Source organism: Archocentrus centrarchus, chromosome 3, assembly GCF_007364275.1.
Source record: "Archocentrus centrarchus isolate MPI-CPG fArcCen1 chromosome 3, fArcCen1, whole genome shotgun sequence".
In the NCBI taxonomy this organism is placed as follows: Eukaryota; Metazoa; Chordata; class Actinopteri; order Cichliformes; family Cichlidae; genus Archocentrus; species Archocentrus centrarchus.
In genome coordinates, this window is record NC_044348.1 from 34,793,542 (window position 1) to 34,812,034 (window position 18,493).

The following is an 18,493-nucleotide window of genomic DNA, read 5'->3' on the forward strand; positions in this document are numbered from 1 at the left end:
TCACCTTTCCCCCTCTCCCTATCAATCTTTTATTTTCTCATTTCTTCCATTACCTGCCGTCACTTCAGTGCTTCATCTCTTGCCCTTAACACAAAAAAACCTACTGTAGCTTTTGGGTAACGAACCGCTCTGCTGTGACAGAAACAACAAGTGAGCACAGAGTGGGACAGAAACGGAGGTCAGCCAGTTCCTCGGCTGATTAGACTACAGCTCAATTATTTGCCTTAGTAGAAAATTAGACCCATTTCCAACAAGGAATTTTACATCATAATGGGAACAAAATAATGAGACTAATTTCCCTCAGACCCGACTGTGCATCATGAGAAAAGTGCAGTGATTTGTTTGGTCTGCTGGAAATAATGGAGTGAAAACCTGCTTTTCCTTACAAGTACAGGTAGAGACAGCCACCTGGTGTTAGCAACCATGTAAAAAGGAAAGGCACTTATAAAAGCTAGCTCCTCACTGACGTCACCGTTTTAAACTAAACCGGGCAAAGGGACTCAAATATTTCTCTGATAACTTGTCAAGTGCTGTGAGGCCCTGTGAAAAGAAAAGACACCGAGTGGATCAGATTGAGCTGAAACACTGAGGCCAAAGGCAAAGACTCCCACAAACAGCTGGTTAGTTCTTAGACTGCAGGTATAAGATCAGACTGCCACCTTCAGTCTTCCTCACTTGAATACATGTTAGAACTGTTATTTTCAATATGATTTCTTTAATGTTACTAAAGCAAAAACTTTTATTAGGATAAAAATGTAAAAACGTCTCTGCTTGGATAAAGTTTGGAACCTGTCCAGGTGTACCGAGCTCAGGTTTTTAAACATGCTGCGCTCCATTTTTTTTTTTTTAAATAGGCACGAGTCCCAAAAACCCATTTAGCTGTCACTGTACCGTACAGCTCGTTCATTAGCGCTCTTCATAATTAGCATATCTTTAAACAGAGTTTTTAAAACTTCACGGTGCAGCGCGGCCACCAGGCTCACAACAGCCAGGACACCAAATAATCAGAAGAAAAGGACTGTCTGCCCAGGTCAGTCTTCAGTGTGGAGATTAGGCTCAGGGTCACAAACCTTCACAGTGGATGGAGTCATCTCAGATACTATGCTGCTGCAGTTTTGTCTGGGATGCTCAATTAAATCATATTCGCAGCTATTTTCATCAACACTGAGATCAAGAATGCTTAAAAAGATCACTCACACTGTGGAAAATAGATTTATAGTTCAAACAGATGGTATAAAAGGTGGACGTCCAAACAGTGACGCTAACACTATGCTCAACCTGCATTCTTTTTGAAGGTCAGCAGGGGGCCTTCAAAAAGAATGCCCCCAGTATTTAAACTGCATCAGTTTAAATACTGATGGATTAAAAAGAAGTGATGTTTCGGGCTGGAATGCCCTTCTTCAGACTTCTGAAGAAGTCTGAAGAAGGGCATTCCACGCCACCCGCGCTCCGATACCGTCGCTCACCTGAGGTCAGGTCAGCCGATCAGGCAGGAATCCCAGACGAGTCCAAAGAAGTCTGAAGAAGGGCATTCCAGCCTGAAACATCACTTCTTTTAAATACTGATGGATTAAAATTTCTCAAGGAGCTTTTTGGTGTGCGGACCTCCTCCTTTTTCATTGAGTTGTGGCGTCACAGTGGCTACTCCACTAAGATCCCACAGTGTTAATACCACTCCACCTCATTATTCTCCTTTCCCACAGGTACCTACACCGGGGGAGCAGCTGACCATTTTTGTTGGAGCGGAAATAAATCCGATCATTGTAACTCTCACAGGTGTCTCTGTGTTTGTGAGGAAATGGCAGATTACATACATAAAACATGACCCATGAACACAGGGCATACCTTCTTGTATGGACGGGGCCTGCAGCATTTGCTTGTAGTAGGAGTAGTACAGTCCACACTCCGTCCGAAAGGAGATCTCCCTCTCCACTTCCTGAAAGTAAAAAGGGGATTTTGGTTTTATGAAACCAAACGCTTCTGTTCTCTCTAATATGGAAAACAGATATCCTGGCAAGACATGACAGAAACATGGAGGATAAAGGCAAAGCAGCTAATACACCCGTAATCCTCTCCAGTAATAATCAGACAGGTAACACAGTGTGTGAGTGCGTGCTTGGAGGATGGCTTCCCAAGAGACTTCCTGCTCGTCATGCATGATTACTGCTCCTCAGGGGGGTAAAGAGGAGAGAGCAAACAGCGAACAGCCAGCTGCAGAATATTAAGCCAATCATCAATCTATCATATTCAGGCTGCAAATCGTTTTTGCAACTGTGCTTGACAAAAAGAAAAGCTTTGATTAGAGCAGCTCGTTTCTTACAGAATGAACTGCAGGTCTGTCAAACTGCTTCTGCAGATTTACTGCAGACGGATCAGGTCCAAACCCTCCGCTTGGTAAAACCAAAGCATTCTTCCCAGTATTATTACAGAGCACTTTATCTCATATTTTTTCCAGCAGCAACATCCAGTAATACCTAAAAATATATAAAATGAGTAATGAACATAGCGTCTGTCCACTAAAACAGCTGACAGCTCAACAAACTGAATGACGGACAGGATTTTTCCAATAACTCCTAACAACTCAATTCCTAACCTTCAAATAAACGTGTACATCAAATGTTCCGTATTCTAAACATATTTCATGCATTTCAGGAGAAAATGAGGTCTAATTTAAAGAGCCTGGCTCTTTCTGTATTCTTTATTATCTCACAAATCATAACCAGCCTGTGGAAACCTGTGAGCAGTTATTTGTTCCATATCCATCAGGGAGCAACAGGACAGGGGATCCAATCAGATCACCCACCGAGGCAGGTGTTCCCATTAGTTAATTAACATCATTTACTTGGTTGAAACCATTAGCTGATTAATAGAGTGGAAATTAGCACGGGTCTGACTCCTGAGGAGAAGAGCAGAAATCCACTGCTTTATAACACGGGAGATTATCAGCTGGAAAAAAAGTTAAATGCACACTTGCAGGATGAAATGATGAGCCTCCGGACTCAAAGACGTGTAAGAACAATGATGAGGAGGAGAGTTTTTAACCTCGGGACTCTCCTCTGCCACGTGCACAGACGCCCGCTCAGTTATTGTGATAATGTTACCGTGGGGTGATCAGAAAAATGAGATTACAGCTGGAAAAATTACACGAACGTCCCCCCTCAGGTGGGAAGAACAACTCGTCCTGCTGCACGATCGATTTGCAGTTGTACACCAAATTTGTTGACATCATACAAAAACACAGATGACAGCAGACGAAAATAAATATCTGGTTGATAGCATTTAAATTGCAGTGTGGTACAAGGCTGAAGCCCTTGGCTGCTCTACATGTGGACTGATCTGGATAAGTTACAGAAGCTTTGTACCAGCAGCCCTGACAGGAGGTCAAAGTGAAGAATTATATGCTGGAAACAGCTATGAATACACGTTTAAACACTTATCAACTGAATTCAGCACATCTTCACAAATTTAACCCATGGAGACGGTGGACATTTACATCCTGTGTTAAACTGAAATGTGCCAGACTCTCTGAGCAGCTCTCATGCCGGGCATCCCTGTGATGGTGCATCCATAGACTGAACGAGTGCAGGGCACAGGCACAAATACATGTTAATTAGTGCAAAATAACATACAAATAAAAACACCAGAATTTCACTCACCAAAACTGGAACTTGTTGGATGAGCTATCAGTAACATGAACCACACAGCAACCAATTTTATTTGTCAGATAATTTCATTAAAAAAAAGCTCCAACAGGCAAAACAAGCATAATGAAAAGGTTTAATTAGACAAACACCTTAATAAAAACTAAATAAAATAATAATTCACCTTTGGACAGGTGTTATGAAGAGGGAAGCTACAGAGACTAACAGCTTTTGTACCAGGGGGTAAATACACCTGCCCTCCTCCTTTCAGCATGGCAGTCTATGGAGACTGACTCACTTTGGAGACAGCCTCAAGTGGCCATTCGAGGAACTGCATTTTTCATCTTGGTTTAAGAGACATCTCTGAGGACTGAAGCTAATTCCTAACATTTCTGAATCATGCAGCACTTTTCCAGCTGAGCAGGCGAAGCAGACCATCGTCTTTACTAATGAAAAAGGAAACACAGGGAATGAGGAGCTCGTTCGTTTTGTAGATAATAACAGTGTGAGATGCTTGTACGTGTGCACCATGATATCAGTGTTATTGGGGCCACTCTGTAACAACCTCACAGAGGGGGCAGAAGCTGAGAGCTGTGATTGGACCGCTGAGGGGCGTGGCACTTTTTATTTGGGCCGTCCCAGAAACTGAAACGCTTTCAATAATCAGGTAATGATTCCTACCGTGAGCTGTGAGAACCACAGCAGATTCTCGTGTATGGCGTTCACAGTCCAGGCCTGCGTCAGCCCCAGCAGCACAGCCAGTAACAGCCCTGCTGCCATGGGAACACACTGTTGCCAAGGCCACCAGGGTGAAACGCCTGAACCGGAATGACAACCGGATCGTCCAAGCGGAGAAAGCCCTCGTCTACCCCCCTCCTGCATTCCTGACATCACGTTATGGTTACATCTCCCCTCAGACGGTGCTTCTTGTGAAAGCCCAGAATGATGCTGTAGCTGCTGCAGCTTCACTCTCTTACGGAGCTCCATGTCTCGGGAACACAGAGATTATCAATAAATTCTTGGATCCTTTGATGAGCTAAATCCAGGTAGATAAACAGGATGCTCCTGGGTTAAGGCACAGAACTGATCCAAATCCATTACGGAAATAAATGTAAATGTGGTGGTGGGGTGTTTTTTTTTCTCTTCCTGAAGTCAATCCAAATAAATTCGCTTTTAATCGCTTCAAGTTCCCTGCCAAAGGAAATATGCAAAAGCTTCCTCTGAGGGAATGAGCAGCTACTTTCCTTCCCAATCCTCCTTTTGAGTTTCGCCCAAGGCAAAACAAGCCTTGGCTTACCACCAAGAACTCTGATGAGATGGCTAATCCTCAATTTAAATTAAGGTCAAAGAGAATAGGCCTAGTTAACAAGTTCACACATTGCTCATTACGCTGGAAGCGAGTTCACTTCTCAGAAGGCACCGATCCTCTTCTCCCTGCCTTAACATTTCCTCCGTACGGCTCTTTCAATAACTCCCATCTCTGTTATGTGATGCGTGCAGAATCCAAGCGAGGTCCACGCAGCGTTTCCTCTGCTTTCTGTCTGCCAACGCTAAATACGAAGTGGCCTCCGCCTCCCCTGAACTCAACGGGCAACTTCAGAACAAGAAGCAATCTTTCTCACCAAAATCGGCCACGAGGAGAAAAGCAAACACAAAGACTGAGCCCTGCGAACAACAGGACAGGCTGTGGATAACCGGAGCAGCCGGAGGGAGGGAGGGAACAGAGAGCTGGCCGCTGGTGACCCCTCGTCTATAAAAGCACACGTGCTTACAGGAAAAGAATAAGATCAAGCCGGGGGGGTGGGGAAACATGTTGGAACATCGTTCGGAAAATGCAGGGAGCTGTTGTCGGAGGGTTTATGGATCTGGAACCGGCGTCATGCTGAGAGCACATCTGAAATAAACTGCGAGGCACTGCGGACATGACCTCACACCTGATGAATTCAAGAGGCCAGCGTCAGCCAGCTGTCTCACTGCATAAGAGGACGCGCGATAATAAGCGCTGAGCGTGACAGAGAGAAAGATCCTGCAGATCCTTTCACCTCCGGCCAACTCCGATAATACATCCCTGCAACAGCACGCTGGGCGAGGAAACCGCACATGACATTATTAAAAGCAGTCCTCTCTCCGTGACGCTGCGCCACGCCGCCCGCGCTCCGATACCGTCGCTCACCTGAGGTCAGGTCAGCCGATCGGGCGGGAATCCCAAATTCACAAATGACTTTCCAGCATGTTTCACAGCCTTTTCCTTCCTACTTGACCTGAAGACACTTCAGGCAGCGTGTGTGTGTGTGAGAATGAACGAAGAGAGGCGGGGGATCTCAGAGGAAATTAAACACATCCATCCAGACTGGCCAAGGGAGCAACAGCAGTCGGTTCAGGGTAAGGCCGGAGCAGGGAACCAGGCAACGTGTACAAAACACAATTTTCTGTTCCCTGGAAAACATGTTTTTTTATCTCTCTTGTTGTTTGGACTTTGTAGCGTGTGCTCATGTCCACACTTACACAGCTAAATTTGAAAATATGAAAGTAAATATGAAAGTAATTTCTGTTTATTTGGACCTCCACCCCGACTGAGCTGGTAGGTTTTGCTTTAATAAGGAAAATCAGGATTGAACAAAAGCGATGGTAATGGGAGAAAAGCATGCTGGGCCAGCTGATTGGCCAGCTGATTGGCCAGCTGATTGGCCAGCTGCTGGACCTTTTGGTCAGCGCCTGTTTTCCCCATCAAAACGAAGCCTCGCCGATTAAACCGAGGGGTCGCCGTTTGTGTCAACCTTTAAATTTGGGAGATTTCTTGTAAAACAGCCGCTCTGTGTCTTTAGCAGCAGAGCCGGCAGCATGCAGGGGCACAGCAGTCAGTCCATTTCAGCTGAAAGCTTTAGTTACTCACTACTTTATTACAGCAAGTATAAATCTACTAATAAATTATGCTGGATTGTTGCAGATTAGGCTAAGAGTAATTAGAGCACTTAAATTTGATTTTTTTGAGGGCCAGTAAAAATACATTAAAAGTCTGATCCGATACCCCCGAGGCTCAGGTGGGGAATGTGTCATGGTGGGGGGGACTACATCCCATCCAGTACGCAGACATACAAAACATGCGACAAAGCCCAGAGACGATTCCAAGGCCGTAAAGTTAAACGTAATCACAGAACAGATGGTCTGAGCGTCCTGGTTAGTGACTCTAAAGCTTGCAGAGGATCTCCAGAGCAGATCACGGACCACCACCACCAGCAGCTGCAGCCCGAGATGGAGGTGATGGAGTCTGTCTAACTGCGACATGCAACTCTGGAGACCACCAGCAACCCGATCAGCCTGAGCGAGGACATCGCCCACCAATAAATCGACTGTCTCCTCGTCTCAGATGGATGAAAAAATTAAAATCATTCACTAGTCAGCGACAGCTAACTCACACTGTGATGGTATTAAAGTCTGAGTCGGCTGAACGAGTGAAAACAGCACAAGTCACGGAGCAAAAACTGCAGTTCCTCCAACGGCCACTTGAGGTTGGCTCCAAACAGGGTCAGTGCCCACATGTCAACACTTTAAAGCATTAAAGGCATAATTACCTAAAGCTTTAGGCCCCTGTGGATAGTTTCCTGCTTTATAACACCGCTGAACAGACAGAATTACTTAAACTGGACAATGGGCTCGGGGTCGGTCACTTTCATACCGTCTATGACCAAAACAGAAAATGATTTCAGTTCATTCACATTTTTGAAAATGTGAAAAAAGGAATTTCTCTATAATTTGAATTTATGGATATTTTATATTATCTTCATTTTCTTTATTGATGCCGGCATGAGTTTTAATGTACCAGATTAACACAGATATAACACCATTTCATAAAAATACCTTTGGCAGTGAGCATGTGAATATGAAGTGCACCGATCACGTCCGTGGTGACTGTCCGACCGGTTTGCAGAAATAAAATGAGACACGAGCTCGTCGTCTGTGGCTCTGTGAGGTAATTACAGGCTGTGTGTTTCCTCTTTGTGGAAAGATAAACATCATCTGAGCTGTCTGCCTCACGTTCCTCTCTGTCACAGCAGCGATAACATCCTCATGCTTCGCTTCACTGTTGCAAACTTTGTGCCTTCAAAATAAGCATAAAATCTACAGGAGCTCGAACTGTAACTCAAAGATGGAAAATGGCATCCAGACCAGGGTTTCCAGTGTGGATGCATCTGTGCTGTACTATGAAGCAAGTTCAACATACCCGGGGTACTTCCCCGATCTGACCCCGGCAGTCAGGATAAGCGGTAAGCTGAAGCTGGTTATCAGCTCGCTAAGTTAACTCAGGGTTTCCTGATTTAAGTTCAGGTGAAAGGGGTGGTGTTGGCAACATCTGACAATCACACTGACTGCTGTACCGGCAGCTGAGCAGACGATTTTATAAAGGAAGCATAAACAATAATATCAGAAAAATATGAAGAGGTTACACACACCATACAGGATACAAGTAACAGCTGATGAACCAGCGGTGTGAGAGGAAACGCTCTCAGTCCAGCTGTGACTGATATAGAGTAGGGTTTAATATTTTTCCCGAAAATGACATGAATCAAATCCCGGGAAATGACGAGCCATTTCCCGGGAATCCCGGGAAAAAGTTTATTTATTTATTTATTTTAATTAGCCCTTCTGTAGCCTGTGTCGGCCTTAACCTATTCTGATATTGTAGAGGTAGCTTTCCAGCTATGTCCTGTTATGCCCAGTAGGGGGCAACGTCGGCTTGATTAACGCAATAAAACCTACATCTGGACATTCGAGTGCTCGAGCTATGCGGTGTTGTATCGTTCCTCAACACTCCCTTAACAAATATAATTCGAATATTCCTCCATTGTACATGGAATTATACCAAGATATTTTACAACTGCTGGTGCAAAACAATACGGCTCAGCCACGCTGTCGTGGCGACATCTGTTGCGCTATATCTCCACCAGTGGAACGCTGTAATAGTCATTGAAAAGTTAACTACCGTACTACACTATAATATGGCATAACACAGGGCCTTGAGTAATGCACCACGACTTGGTCATTGCCATTCTGGCAACAGCAAATTTTTAACACCGTGTCTGAGGGTTAAAGTAGGTTCGCTGTGAATCGTCTTTTGAAAAACTGGCCAATCCTTATAGCCTAAAAAATATACATTTTACTCAACTCCATTTTAAAAGCGAAATATGTTAAAACAATCTATTTCATGATAATTTCTTCACACATTAGGCCCGTATCCTAATTCATGATTGTTAGTAAGCGGCTGCAAACGAGGAAAGGAAACACTCGAAGTTAAACAGATATTTCTTTATTGTTCAGGGCAGGCATATTTTATAGGCTATATAATGCAATATAACAATATATAATAATATAAAATTATATAATACAAAATACCTTAGGGTAAACACATTGCCTACGATTTCAACAAATTAAAGAGGAAAAAAGCACAACTGTGTAATACCTCTATTAAAACGCTTGAGATGAAGGCTGAAGCCTTAAACGGAGGCTGAACGTGCCTGAAATGAAGAGTAATGCTTTTCGCATTAAACGAACCCTTCTCTCAATATTTCCTTAAATTTAACATTCTGAAGCTTTCTTTTCTTTCTGAAAGTCAAATCGACGCGCGCGACTTTTTTCCCGGTTTCCCGTCTAACGTTTCCCGGGAAACGGGAAATGGTTCTGATCGCATTTCCCGGGAATCCCGGATCCCGGGATTAAACCCTAATATAGAGTACAAACAGCTGTCCTGGTTTATATTGATGTTTATTGAACAACAAAACTGTTCACAGCCAAAAGGTTAAAAGTAAATAAATCAATCCAGGAATAAAACTGCATCCAAGAATCTGAGTTTATTACTCAGGAAACACCTCCAGATACTGTTAATAAAAACTTAGACCCTCCTACCAGCCACACACAGCAGAATCATCTTCCAGGAACGGCGACGCTATTTTCCGGAGATGTGATTGGTCAGGAAACGGCGATTTCATACCTGCTGATCTCTAATCTGGGACATAATCTGCACCCGATAAGAAGTGACCCGCCTTCGTAGTGCAGAATACCCAGAGTTAACTCCCATTAATGGTTAACCAACCATGAACCGATCGGATCTTTACTTCATGCTCATTCAGCCGTCTGATAACAGAGACATAAATGAGAAGAAGAAATGATGAGCTTTAATGGGCCGGAGACCCAGCTCAGAGTCAGCACAGCGAACGTAGCCTGAGGGCGGGTTTATACCAAAACAGCACTCGAAATGAAAAGTGTTTACACCTGCGAGTCACACCGAATGGAGATATTTAATATCATACATCATCATAAATACGGGGCTAGCAGAAAATCGTTGTGTGTCCTCATAAAAGTTGCTGAGACTCTGCCGCAGAGAGAGCTGTGCGCAGAATGAAGGCAGAGGTGATGGTGAACGTTAGATTGTTGGTTTCCAGCAGCAGAGGCCGGCTGTGCGTGACAGCCTGAACGTTTTAACGCTGAGCCGCGGCCTTTCTAATGTAACCGTGCGAGCGCAGACTCGGCCGCGGGCTGCATTAACAGGAGGAAGCGGTTCACAGATGCGTGCAGCGTGCGATGATGTCAGCCAGCAGCCCCGCTTATTTGTGAGAACATTTCAGGGAGATGTTCTCCAGGCCTGTAAGGTGACCTGCATTTATTATGAATGAACACATCTGTCGGCTTCCCTTCACACACATGAACACACACAGAAACAGGAAAAAAAGCCAACATCAGGCCACAAACTGTGTCAATTAACTCAAAGTGCTGCTCTGTGTCCCTGTGATAAAATGGCTCAAATGATCCTGAGCACACTGCTTCTACATGTGAGCTGGATACATTTCACATCTGTACGAGAAACAGAATAACTGCAGGCTACGAGCAGGTGAAATAAACTGATGCTTTGAGTCTCTACGCTCCTGTTCCACACAATAAGACGAGCCCGTCTGTGATTAGGACACAGCTTCATCTGAAACGGCACAGACGTGTCTCTGGTGTCAGGCTGTGGCAGAAAGCAGCTCCCACAGAGAAAACTGAACTCTGTGCTGCATTTTCAGCCTTTTCTACATCCACCATGTGCACATAACAATCAGCTTTAATGCAAAGCAAAGTGCAACTTCAGTGAAACTCAGAAAAATAAATGCATGAAATAAAAGTAGATTTTACTGTTTTAAAGGGAAAGTACAGAGGTAGTTCATACAGAGTTATCAGGGGAACGAGGTGGCACTACCACACTGTTGGCTTTAATGCTCAGGTATGAATATGGTGCATTTGGATATTTGTTTAGTTTACAGACAGCATCATGACAGAGTTTAAAGAGGGGAGCTTTTTATGGACAGTATTCCACAGTTTGAGTGTCTGAACCCTTGGGCTGAAGTCTGGAGTCTTCAGGACACAGACGGATAATCAGTCATTCCTGTTACACTTCCTGAGTGGCTGCCCTAAATTAACAGCACTGGTAACGGTAATCCAGCAGTGACACGCCGACATCCACACGGGCGTCACATTCACCGTCTGATGGTGAGATTTACGTGGACCTACAGACTCAGAGACACTAAAACACAATGTCCAAAGACACATTTAAAAAAATCAAGTTAAACTAAAATGACTGCATCACAAACCAGCTGAGCTCCTTTTTATAGCTGTGTTTTGTAGGTAAAAGGTCATCGCGTCATCCTTTTTGTACCATCAGACACTTGTGTTCAGTTTAGTTACATTTTATGACAAAGGCTAGAATACGATGCAGCAAATTTTCTGTGTAATTCAGCTTTATTTACACTGCACCAGCTGACAACATAGATCTTATTACAGCTCACAGTGAGCTCGCTCGTCAGTTCATCCTCGAGTTCAGGTGCCAAAATTGAAGAAATGTCCTCAGATACTGCATTTTAGTTTGTTTTTGGCTGCTGTGTTTATTACACGCTCTTGTAAAAGTAACCAGTAGTAATTTTTCAGTGTTCTGTAGCTAGCCACAGGTAGCTGCTACAGTTACTGATCTTAGAGCTTTTCCCTCCATACTGAGCAACATTCAAACAAACACAGATCCCATTTCTACAGGAGTGTTTTAAGCTGTTTACAGTGTACAGTTACTATTTTTTCCAGAAATGAACACTGCGACTAAAAATAGAGGAGCAGCAGAAACAATGTGTCAGGTTGTGGTCTGGACTTCTGCAGCTGTGCCTCTGACAGTCAAACTTTACATCCTTTCTTACATCAGTTATTAACCTTCAGGGCTCCAGCTTCATGTGACAAAAACAGCTGGTCTGAGAAAACAGATCATCAATGAGAGCTTCCAGCAGCAGCACTCATTTACACTTTGACCCGGTTTTGGTTCTAATGGAGAAATCTGCTGTGCCCAAACCAGAGCGCTGCTGAAGCTCTAAAAAAAAGGGGCAATTAGGATGACATCACATTTGGCAGAGCACGATGTTCTGTTGCTGTACAACAATGAACAAACTCTGTAACAACTGGGATGATTCAGGGTTTCATGCGGTTCACTTAACAAGCCTGAAAATCCCATTCCATGAGGAGGTGGAAAAACAATCATGGCAGTTTAGGATGAAGTGTTTATGATGCGTTTGAAGGCCGTTTTAAGGAGAAAGCTGGATGAGGGAACGTGCCTGGATTTGAATTTGAGGCTAAGTTAGATAAGCAGAAAATGTGTTTGGAAATTTTTAGCTAAAATGATCAAACTGAGCGATACTTTCCATCCATAAATATCCACATCTGTGATGTGGTGGATGAATGGCGCACATGGATGTTAAATCCTCAGATAACTTTGTTATACGAGTGCCAAATGCACCAATCCAGCCGTCTTTACTGCTTTTTAACAGGAGCCTTATAAAAGTTAAACGGGTCCACATGTTTCCTCCTTTCCCAGATCCTACTGACACAAATTCAGTGGCAGCACTTGAAGTTAAGCTGTCACTGACTTTATCATTCTTACTGAGATATCTTCATATTCCCCACTTCCATAAAAAGTCAGAACTCTGATAGAACCATAAAGAGGTGATTTGTAAAGCCCTTAAAACCCCGTGCTCAGCTTGAAACTGATTCCAGCAACATTTCCAAGAAGCTGTGTTTACCACTGCGTTGCATCACGTCTGCTTTTAGAAACTCTGGGTAAATGTGTGCAGGTCTGTCTCTCCCTGCTGCTGCTCACAGGCAGCGTAAAACATGGATGTAGCTTCCACATCTGAAAAGTGGTGTGCCCTAAACCTGTTAAATGACCAGCAGGGGGCGACCGTCGTGGCTCCAAGAAACACTCGAGGATGTATGAGAGAACAGCTGTGTCCAAATTCAGGGGCCGCATCCTTCGCAGCCCACGAAGACCGCAAAGGCCGGAAGTGAGCGGCAGTGAAACTGGACGGTCTTCATATCAGCGTCACCTGCCCTCACCTCAGCGTAGCTCATGTCGCCTAGCAACTGTGACAGTGCGAGGCACAGCTGTTATAATGGAGGTGAACTTTTGCTCCTTTTTGTTGTTTCATTTTAATTCTTAAATTCAAAATAAGCTGTTAAAACAAGCATAACACATTTCAGGAATACAGCTGAGTGAATGATTAATATCCAACTATATTGAGCGCGCTCTAGTGAGACATTAATGTTGACTAAAACTATCCAGTTATGATGCTTAACTTGAATTTCAGGCAAACCGATTTGCTGAGGAACAAATGAAACACTGAAACAAACCAAACATCGGCTGTTAGAGATCATCTGAGTTATATCTGTGCTTAACTTCCACTCAGCAGCGAAAGGATGTGCCGGCAGTCGGGCGTCCTCTCCGGCTAAGGCGAGCCTCGATTGCCCGGTCAGCTGACAGCCAGCGAGGTGAGCTGCTGGTAGAGCAGCGGCAACGGACAGCTCCCAAAACAGCGGAGCACTTTTTGCAATTAAGCGATATCTTGATAAAAGAGGATATTTGAGGTTTACACATTTACATTCTCGCCTGAAAACATCTTAAAAGTTTATTCACATTTCAAGCTTTTTGGCCGCTCTCTTCCACTATTGTTGTGTTTGAGTTTTGAAGCGCAATGAATCATGGGATATGGTAGGCCACGAAGGATACACCGGACCCATCCTTCAAATTCGAGAACCGAAGGACGCATTCATCGACCACACTTGGAGGAGCCTTCGAATTTGGACAGCCTTCATCGCCTCGCTGTGACGTAACCGGCCTACAAATGCGGCCTTCGAAGGATGCGGCTCCTGAATTTGGACACAGCCAACGTCCCTCAGCGCCCTCCCTCTGGGACCTCCCCTCTGGGACCTCCCCTCTGGGACCTCCCCTCTGGGACCTCCCCTCTGCGACCTCCCTCTGTGACCTCCCCTCAGCGCCCTCCCTCTGTGACCTCCCCTCAGCGCCCTCCCTCTGTGACCTCCCCTCTGTGTCCTCCCTCTGTGACCTCCCCTCTGGGACCTCCCCTCTGGGACCTCCCCTCAGCGCCCTCCCTCTGTGACCTCCCCTCAGCGCCCTCCCTCTGTGACCTCCCCTCTGTGACCTCCCTCTGCGCCCTCCCTCTGTGACCTCCCTCTGTGACCTCCCTCTGTGACCTCCCCTCAGCGCCCTCCCTCTTTGACCTCCCCTCTGGGACCTCCCCTCTGCGACCTCCCCTCTGCGACCTCAGTAAACATTTTCCTGGTGACTTTGTTAGTTTTGAGCCTGACCCTTTCATCCAGAGCTTTCTTAGGCATGTTTCAGTAATGTTCTGTTAGAGTCTTTACCTTTATGTTGGAAAACCACAGGTCATTCTCGTGCAGTGTCGCCACGTAGATACAGCAAAGCAGGCCAAGTCCAACAGAGACAGACCACCCAACCGATGTCCAGATTATAGCCCCCCATGACCAATCACCTGCAAGAACATTAGCATGTCATTTAGTTTTTCTTTGGTGTGAAACAGTAATGCTCTGAGGTGTCACAGTATGAAATGCACTGGTGAAACTACAGAAATGACTGCTGGCTGCAGCTTTAGGATCACAGTGCTGTGCCTGCTGGCTGAGCATCAGATTCAGCTGGAACACAACTGCCGTCCAACTGAATCAGAGAGCGTGCACACCTGTTCCAAACACTTCACAGAGACAGGTGAAAGGTTCAGTATTGTTAAAACATGTAGAAAACAGCACACATTTTCAGACAGTCTCTCCTGAAAGGCACTCGTGGTGTTGAATTCAGACATCTGCATTAAAGTGACAAAAATGCCCGCATCAGGTATGGAACAAAAAGAGAGAAGCTTCAGCCTCTGTGCCACCTCTGCACAGCTGGCCAAGCACCCTGTGAAGTGTGCGAATGCTGGATTGTTGGTTTCACAGAGCTGCACAAACAGCTCTCTCTAGTGTGACTCCAGAAAGGCGTGCAGGGAGCGGGTTTCCTGTTTGACCCTCCAACACGACGGCCATAACTTACTGGGAAACTTGACCATAAAGGAGCCACTTTTAAAGTTATTAATAACACCCACTGTGACTAGTCAGAATACCTGCTGTGTGTATTAATAAAGAGGCCCGATGTTCCTCGGTGCTGACGTGCACCGTGACGTGCGTGCGTCAACATTAGTGGTTTGGTTCAGTGGATACTTGTGAAACAAAGGTTACATTATAATATGACATCAGTGTCAATCATTTAAATGGTGACTCACGTTTCAGTCTCTTCCAGCAAAAGAAAACGTGACTGCACGTGCATGTGTACAAAAAGGTGTAAGATTTTAGGCTTTAACCAGCAGAGATTTATGAAAACATCAACAAACTGACACTCAGTACACCTGCAACAGGTCAAAGTCAAACCCAGATACTGAGCCCTGTCTCTGGAGCTGCCAGTGACCCAAAAGGCTCGACCTCTTTCTAATGTCCCACTGCCACCTATCCTGGTGCTGGTGCTGCCGGCCCACATTTCCACAGGCATGAGAAGCTAATGTTTATGGTGGCTGCAGCTCAGGACGTAGAGCGGGTCACTGAAGTGTCCTTGAGCAAGATACTGAGCCTTAAATGACCTCCGCTGGTGTGTGGATGTGGTTTTAGTGTAAAAGCACTCTGAGGGCTCAGCGGGAAGATGTGACATGGGCATCAGTCCACAGCATTACACAGTGGGAGTGGGCACTGTTTACGTGCAGATTCACTGGCTGCAGCTGCAGTCCCTCCCAAAGCCTCTGACAGTAATGGTTTCAATGCTCTCCATGTGGCACAAAAGCACCCACACGTTACAATTTCAGTCCTTTAAAAGTTGGAAATAAGAAAAAGCTAATTGGATTTTGGTCTATTATGTCTCTTCCATGAATGCAGAAATGGAAAAGGTGTAAGATTTTCGGCTTTAATCAGCAGAGTAATTTACAAAAACATCAATAAAGCCACAGCGAGAACACCTGTGACAGGTTAAAGTCAGAGCCAGACACCGAACAGTGTCCCCGGAGCTCGAGCTGGCTCTGGCTCAAAAACCCTGCAGCAGATGCTTGGTTTCCAGCCAGTCCCAACCTACTGTCACTTTCTAACCAGCGCAGCGCCAGGGCCCGATCTGCAACCGCTTCTACGCATTTGCACCGAAACCTCTTTCCCAGCGACGCAGTGCCGGCACTGGTGCACAGCCAGTTCTGTTGGTGTCTTGAGAATCAGCCTTTATGTCGACAGATTTGAGAACCAAACTTTCCGTGGGGATATTTACCTGAAGAAAGTAACAGCAGACACAACCTTCTGTCTGCAACTGCAAATCAACCCCACTGACAGCGGCAGTTCCAGCTTTGTGCCAGCTATTTTCTGCCAGTTCACGTCTACTTTGGTAGAAAAGAGGTAAAAGCCTGGTACTGATGCCAAAAAGCTGGAGCCAGAATGGCACCAAAAACTGCTGGGCCCAAGAAACTCACCAGCGATTTGGCGAGTAAGTAATAATTGGATCTCAAACCTGCTGAAATGTGGGAGCAGTTTTCAAAAAGCACCAACAAAGAACTGGCTCCACAACCAGCAACTCTTTGGTGGGAAAGATCTACCTGTGGCACAAATCCCAAGATGGGAGTCGGGATGGCTCACTCACCATGCAGGAGCTTCTCCGGATGGTGGTCAGTGCAACAGTTGTACTGGTGGGACTGAAACTCTGCAGCAGGAGGTGGGGGCTCCTTCCCCTTGCTGCCCTTCCTCTGACGCAGGGCTGTCATGCTGAAACGCTGCCAGCAGAGGGGGGGGGGGGTCTGATTATCCACACAGATACACATGTACACACAGGCAAAGAGCAAACGTGCTCCAGCATTACTGCACTTTGAACCAAAGCAAACGGGACTTTCATTCAGTTAAACACCGATGGATCGATCGATGGATCGATGGGTGGGTGGATGGATGGATGGATGGATGGATGGATGGATGGGAGTGGACAGGCCTGCTTACAGCGGCATTTCCTGGTCACGCTGACGCCAGAGTAACGTGGGGAAAAAAATCAGATCAACCTATCGACAACAGATTGCCGGAAAAAGGCATTAATGCTACCGTTTTTAAACCGGATCATATGCCGCGTCAAACATACCAGCAAATGCGCCCTAACAGAGCATCATGAGGGATGTGGGGCGGTCAGTGAGGCGCGTAACACGATAAAGTAGGAGAGTAGGAGGTTTGAAGTGCTGCTGGGTAGCACGGACACACAACCACAGCCTTGTTTTGATGAATGTGCATTTCACAACACAAAGGCGCGCTCCCGCGGTGGACGCAGGACTTTCTTTCTGCCGTGACATCAACAAAGACGAAAACGATTCGAGCCGACGGTACATTTAGCAGCCTCACCCTCCTCTACGGCAGCGGCGGGCGGACGCTCCGACAGCTCCCTCTCTCTACGTCTCTCTACCTCCCCCGCTCTTTCATTTCTCTCGCCTCTTTTTTTTTACCCCTGCCGTTAAAATTCAGCGGTCAGCTTCGCACCGCACGGGGTTTAACCGGGGGGGACAGCACCGGAACACGAGAGGACCCGCTTTCAAAATAAAAGCGCTAGACAAGGGCAGGAGTTTTTGGCGGTTAAATAAATAAATAAATAATGATAAAAACTCGTAATTTTCCATTTTTATTCAGGAAAAATGTATGTTAAAAAAATCGCAAATTGACCCAAAAAAACCCTCTAAATTTTAACAGAAAAAATAGCGTGTTTTAGTCTAATCTAAGTTAGTAAATATTTTTCTTTCTTTTTTTACAATCTAAGTGTTGTGCTCTGATGAGCAGAAAAGCTCTGATGTGTAAAATGAAAAACAGGAAAGTTGATAGTGAATATGTATTTTGTTAGCGTGCAGAGGGTTCCTGTGATGAAGCCCTCAGCTCTTAGTCCGGAGCAGCTCTCCTTTGCTGTCTGCCTTAATAATATGACTGGACAGAGTTATTGGTGGTGTTCTAATAATGTTTCCTATAAGTTATTGATCCTAGGAGTTCAGATATCTGAAGTTCTTTTGAAAATTAATCTTTAAAAGTGAAGTGATATTATTCCCTTTTTTTTAATAAATTCAAGAGGTTTGTTTTTTTATTTGTTTCTTCTCACAAATTAGAAATTTTTTTCTGATAAATTGTGATTTTATTCTGGTAAATTTAGTATTTTTTTCATACATTTGCCGTTTTTTTCTCTCATAGAAGGGTTAGATTTTTATAAACTGCATTTTGCTTTGTTTTTCTTGTAAATCTGACGTTTTTTTCTAGTAAATAACCTTGTTTGTAATTCTTTCATTTTTCCATAACTTTGTAAAAAAAAAAAAAAATTTAGTAAGTTTTCAGCTTTTACCTGTCATGGCCCCATGTGCTCTCTTCACTATTTGTTGCTAATTGCTTGTTCAGCTGATGACAACTTGAACAAAGCAGTAATATATCTTGAATTATATAAAATAAATGTTTTTATTTCAGTTACTGTG

At 44.8% G+C, this 18,493-nt stretch overlaps 1 protein-coding gene across 3 annotated transcripts in view; it reads right to left on the minus strand.

Moving 5' to 3' along the window:
- dpy19l3 (dpy-19 like C-mannosyltransferase 3) overlaps positions 1-17,549 on the minus strand; it is a 64,724-nt gene extending 47,175 nt beyond the window's left edge. Inside the window, exons 1-4 of one of the 3 annotated variants that reach the window (XM_030720832.1) lie at positions 17,391-17,549; positions 16,654-16,783; positions 14,364-14,491; positions 1,846-1,936 (exon numbers count right to left, since the gene is read on the minus strand). In XM_030720832.1, the coding sequence (XP_030576692.1) occupies positions 1,846-1,936; positions 14,364-14,491; positions 16,654-16,774 (340 nt within the window). In that variant the 5' untranslated portion in view covers positions 16,775-16,783; positions 17,391-17,549. Of the gene's footprint in view, positions 1-1,845; positions 1,937-4,322; positions 5,395-14,363; positions 14,492-16,653; positions 16,784-17,390 lie in introns of those variants that run through there. The other 2 variants (XM_030720839.1, XM_030720827.1) reach the window with 2 other exon arrangements.
- Between the last annotated feature and the right edge of the window lie 944 nt (positions 17,550-18,493).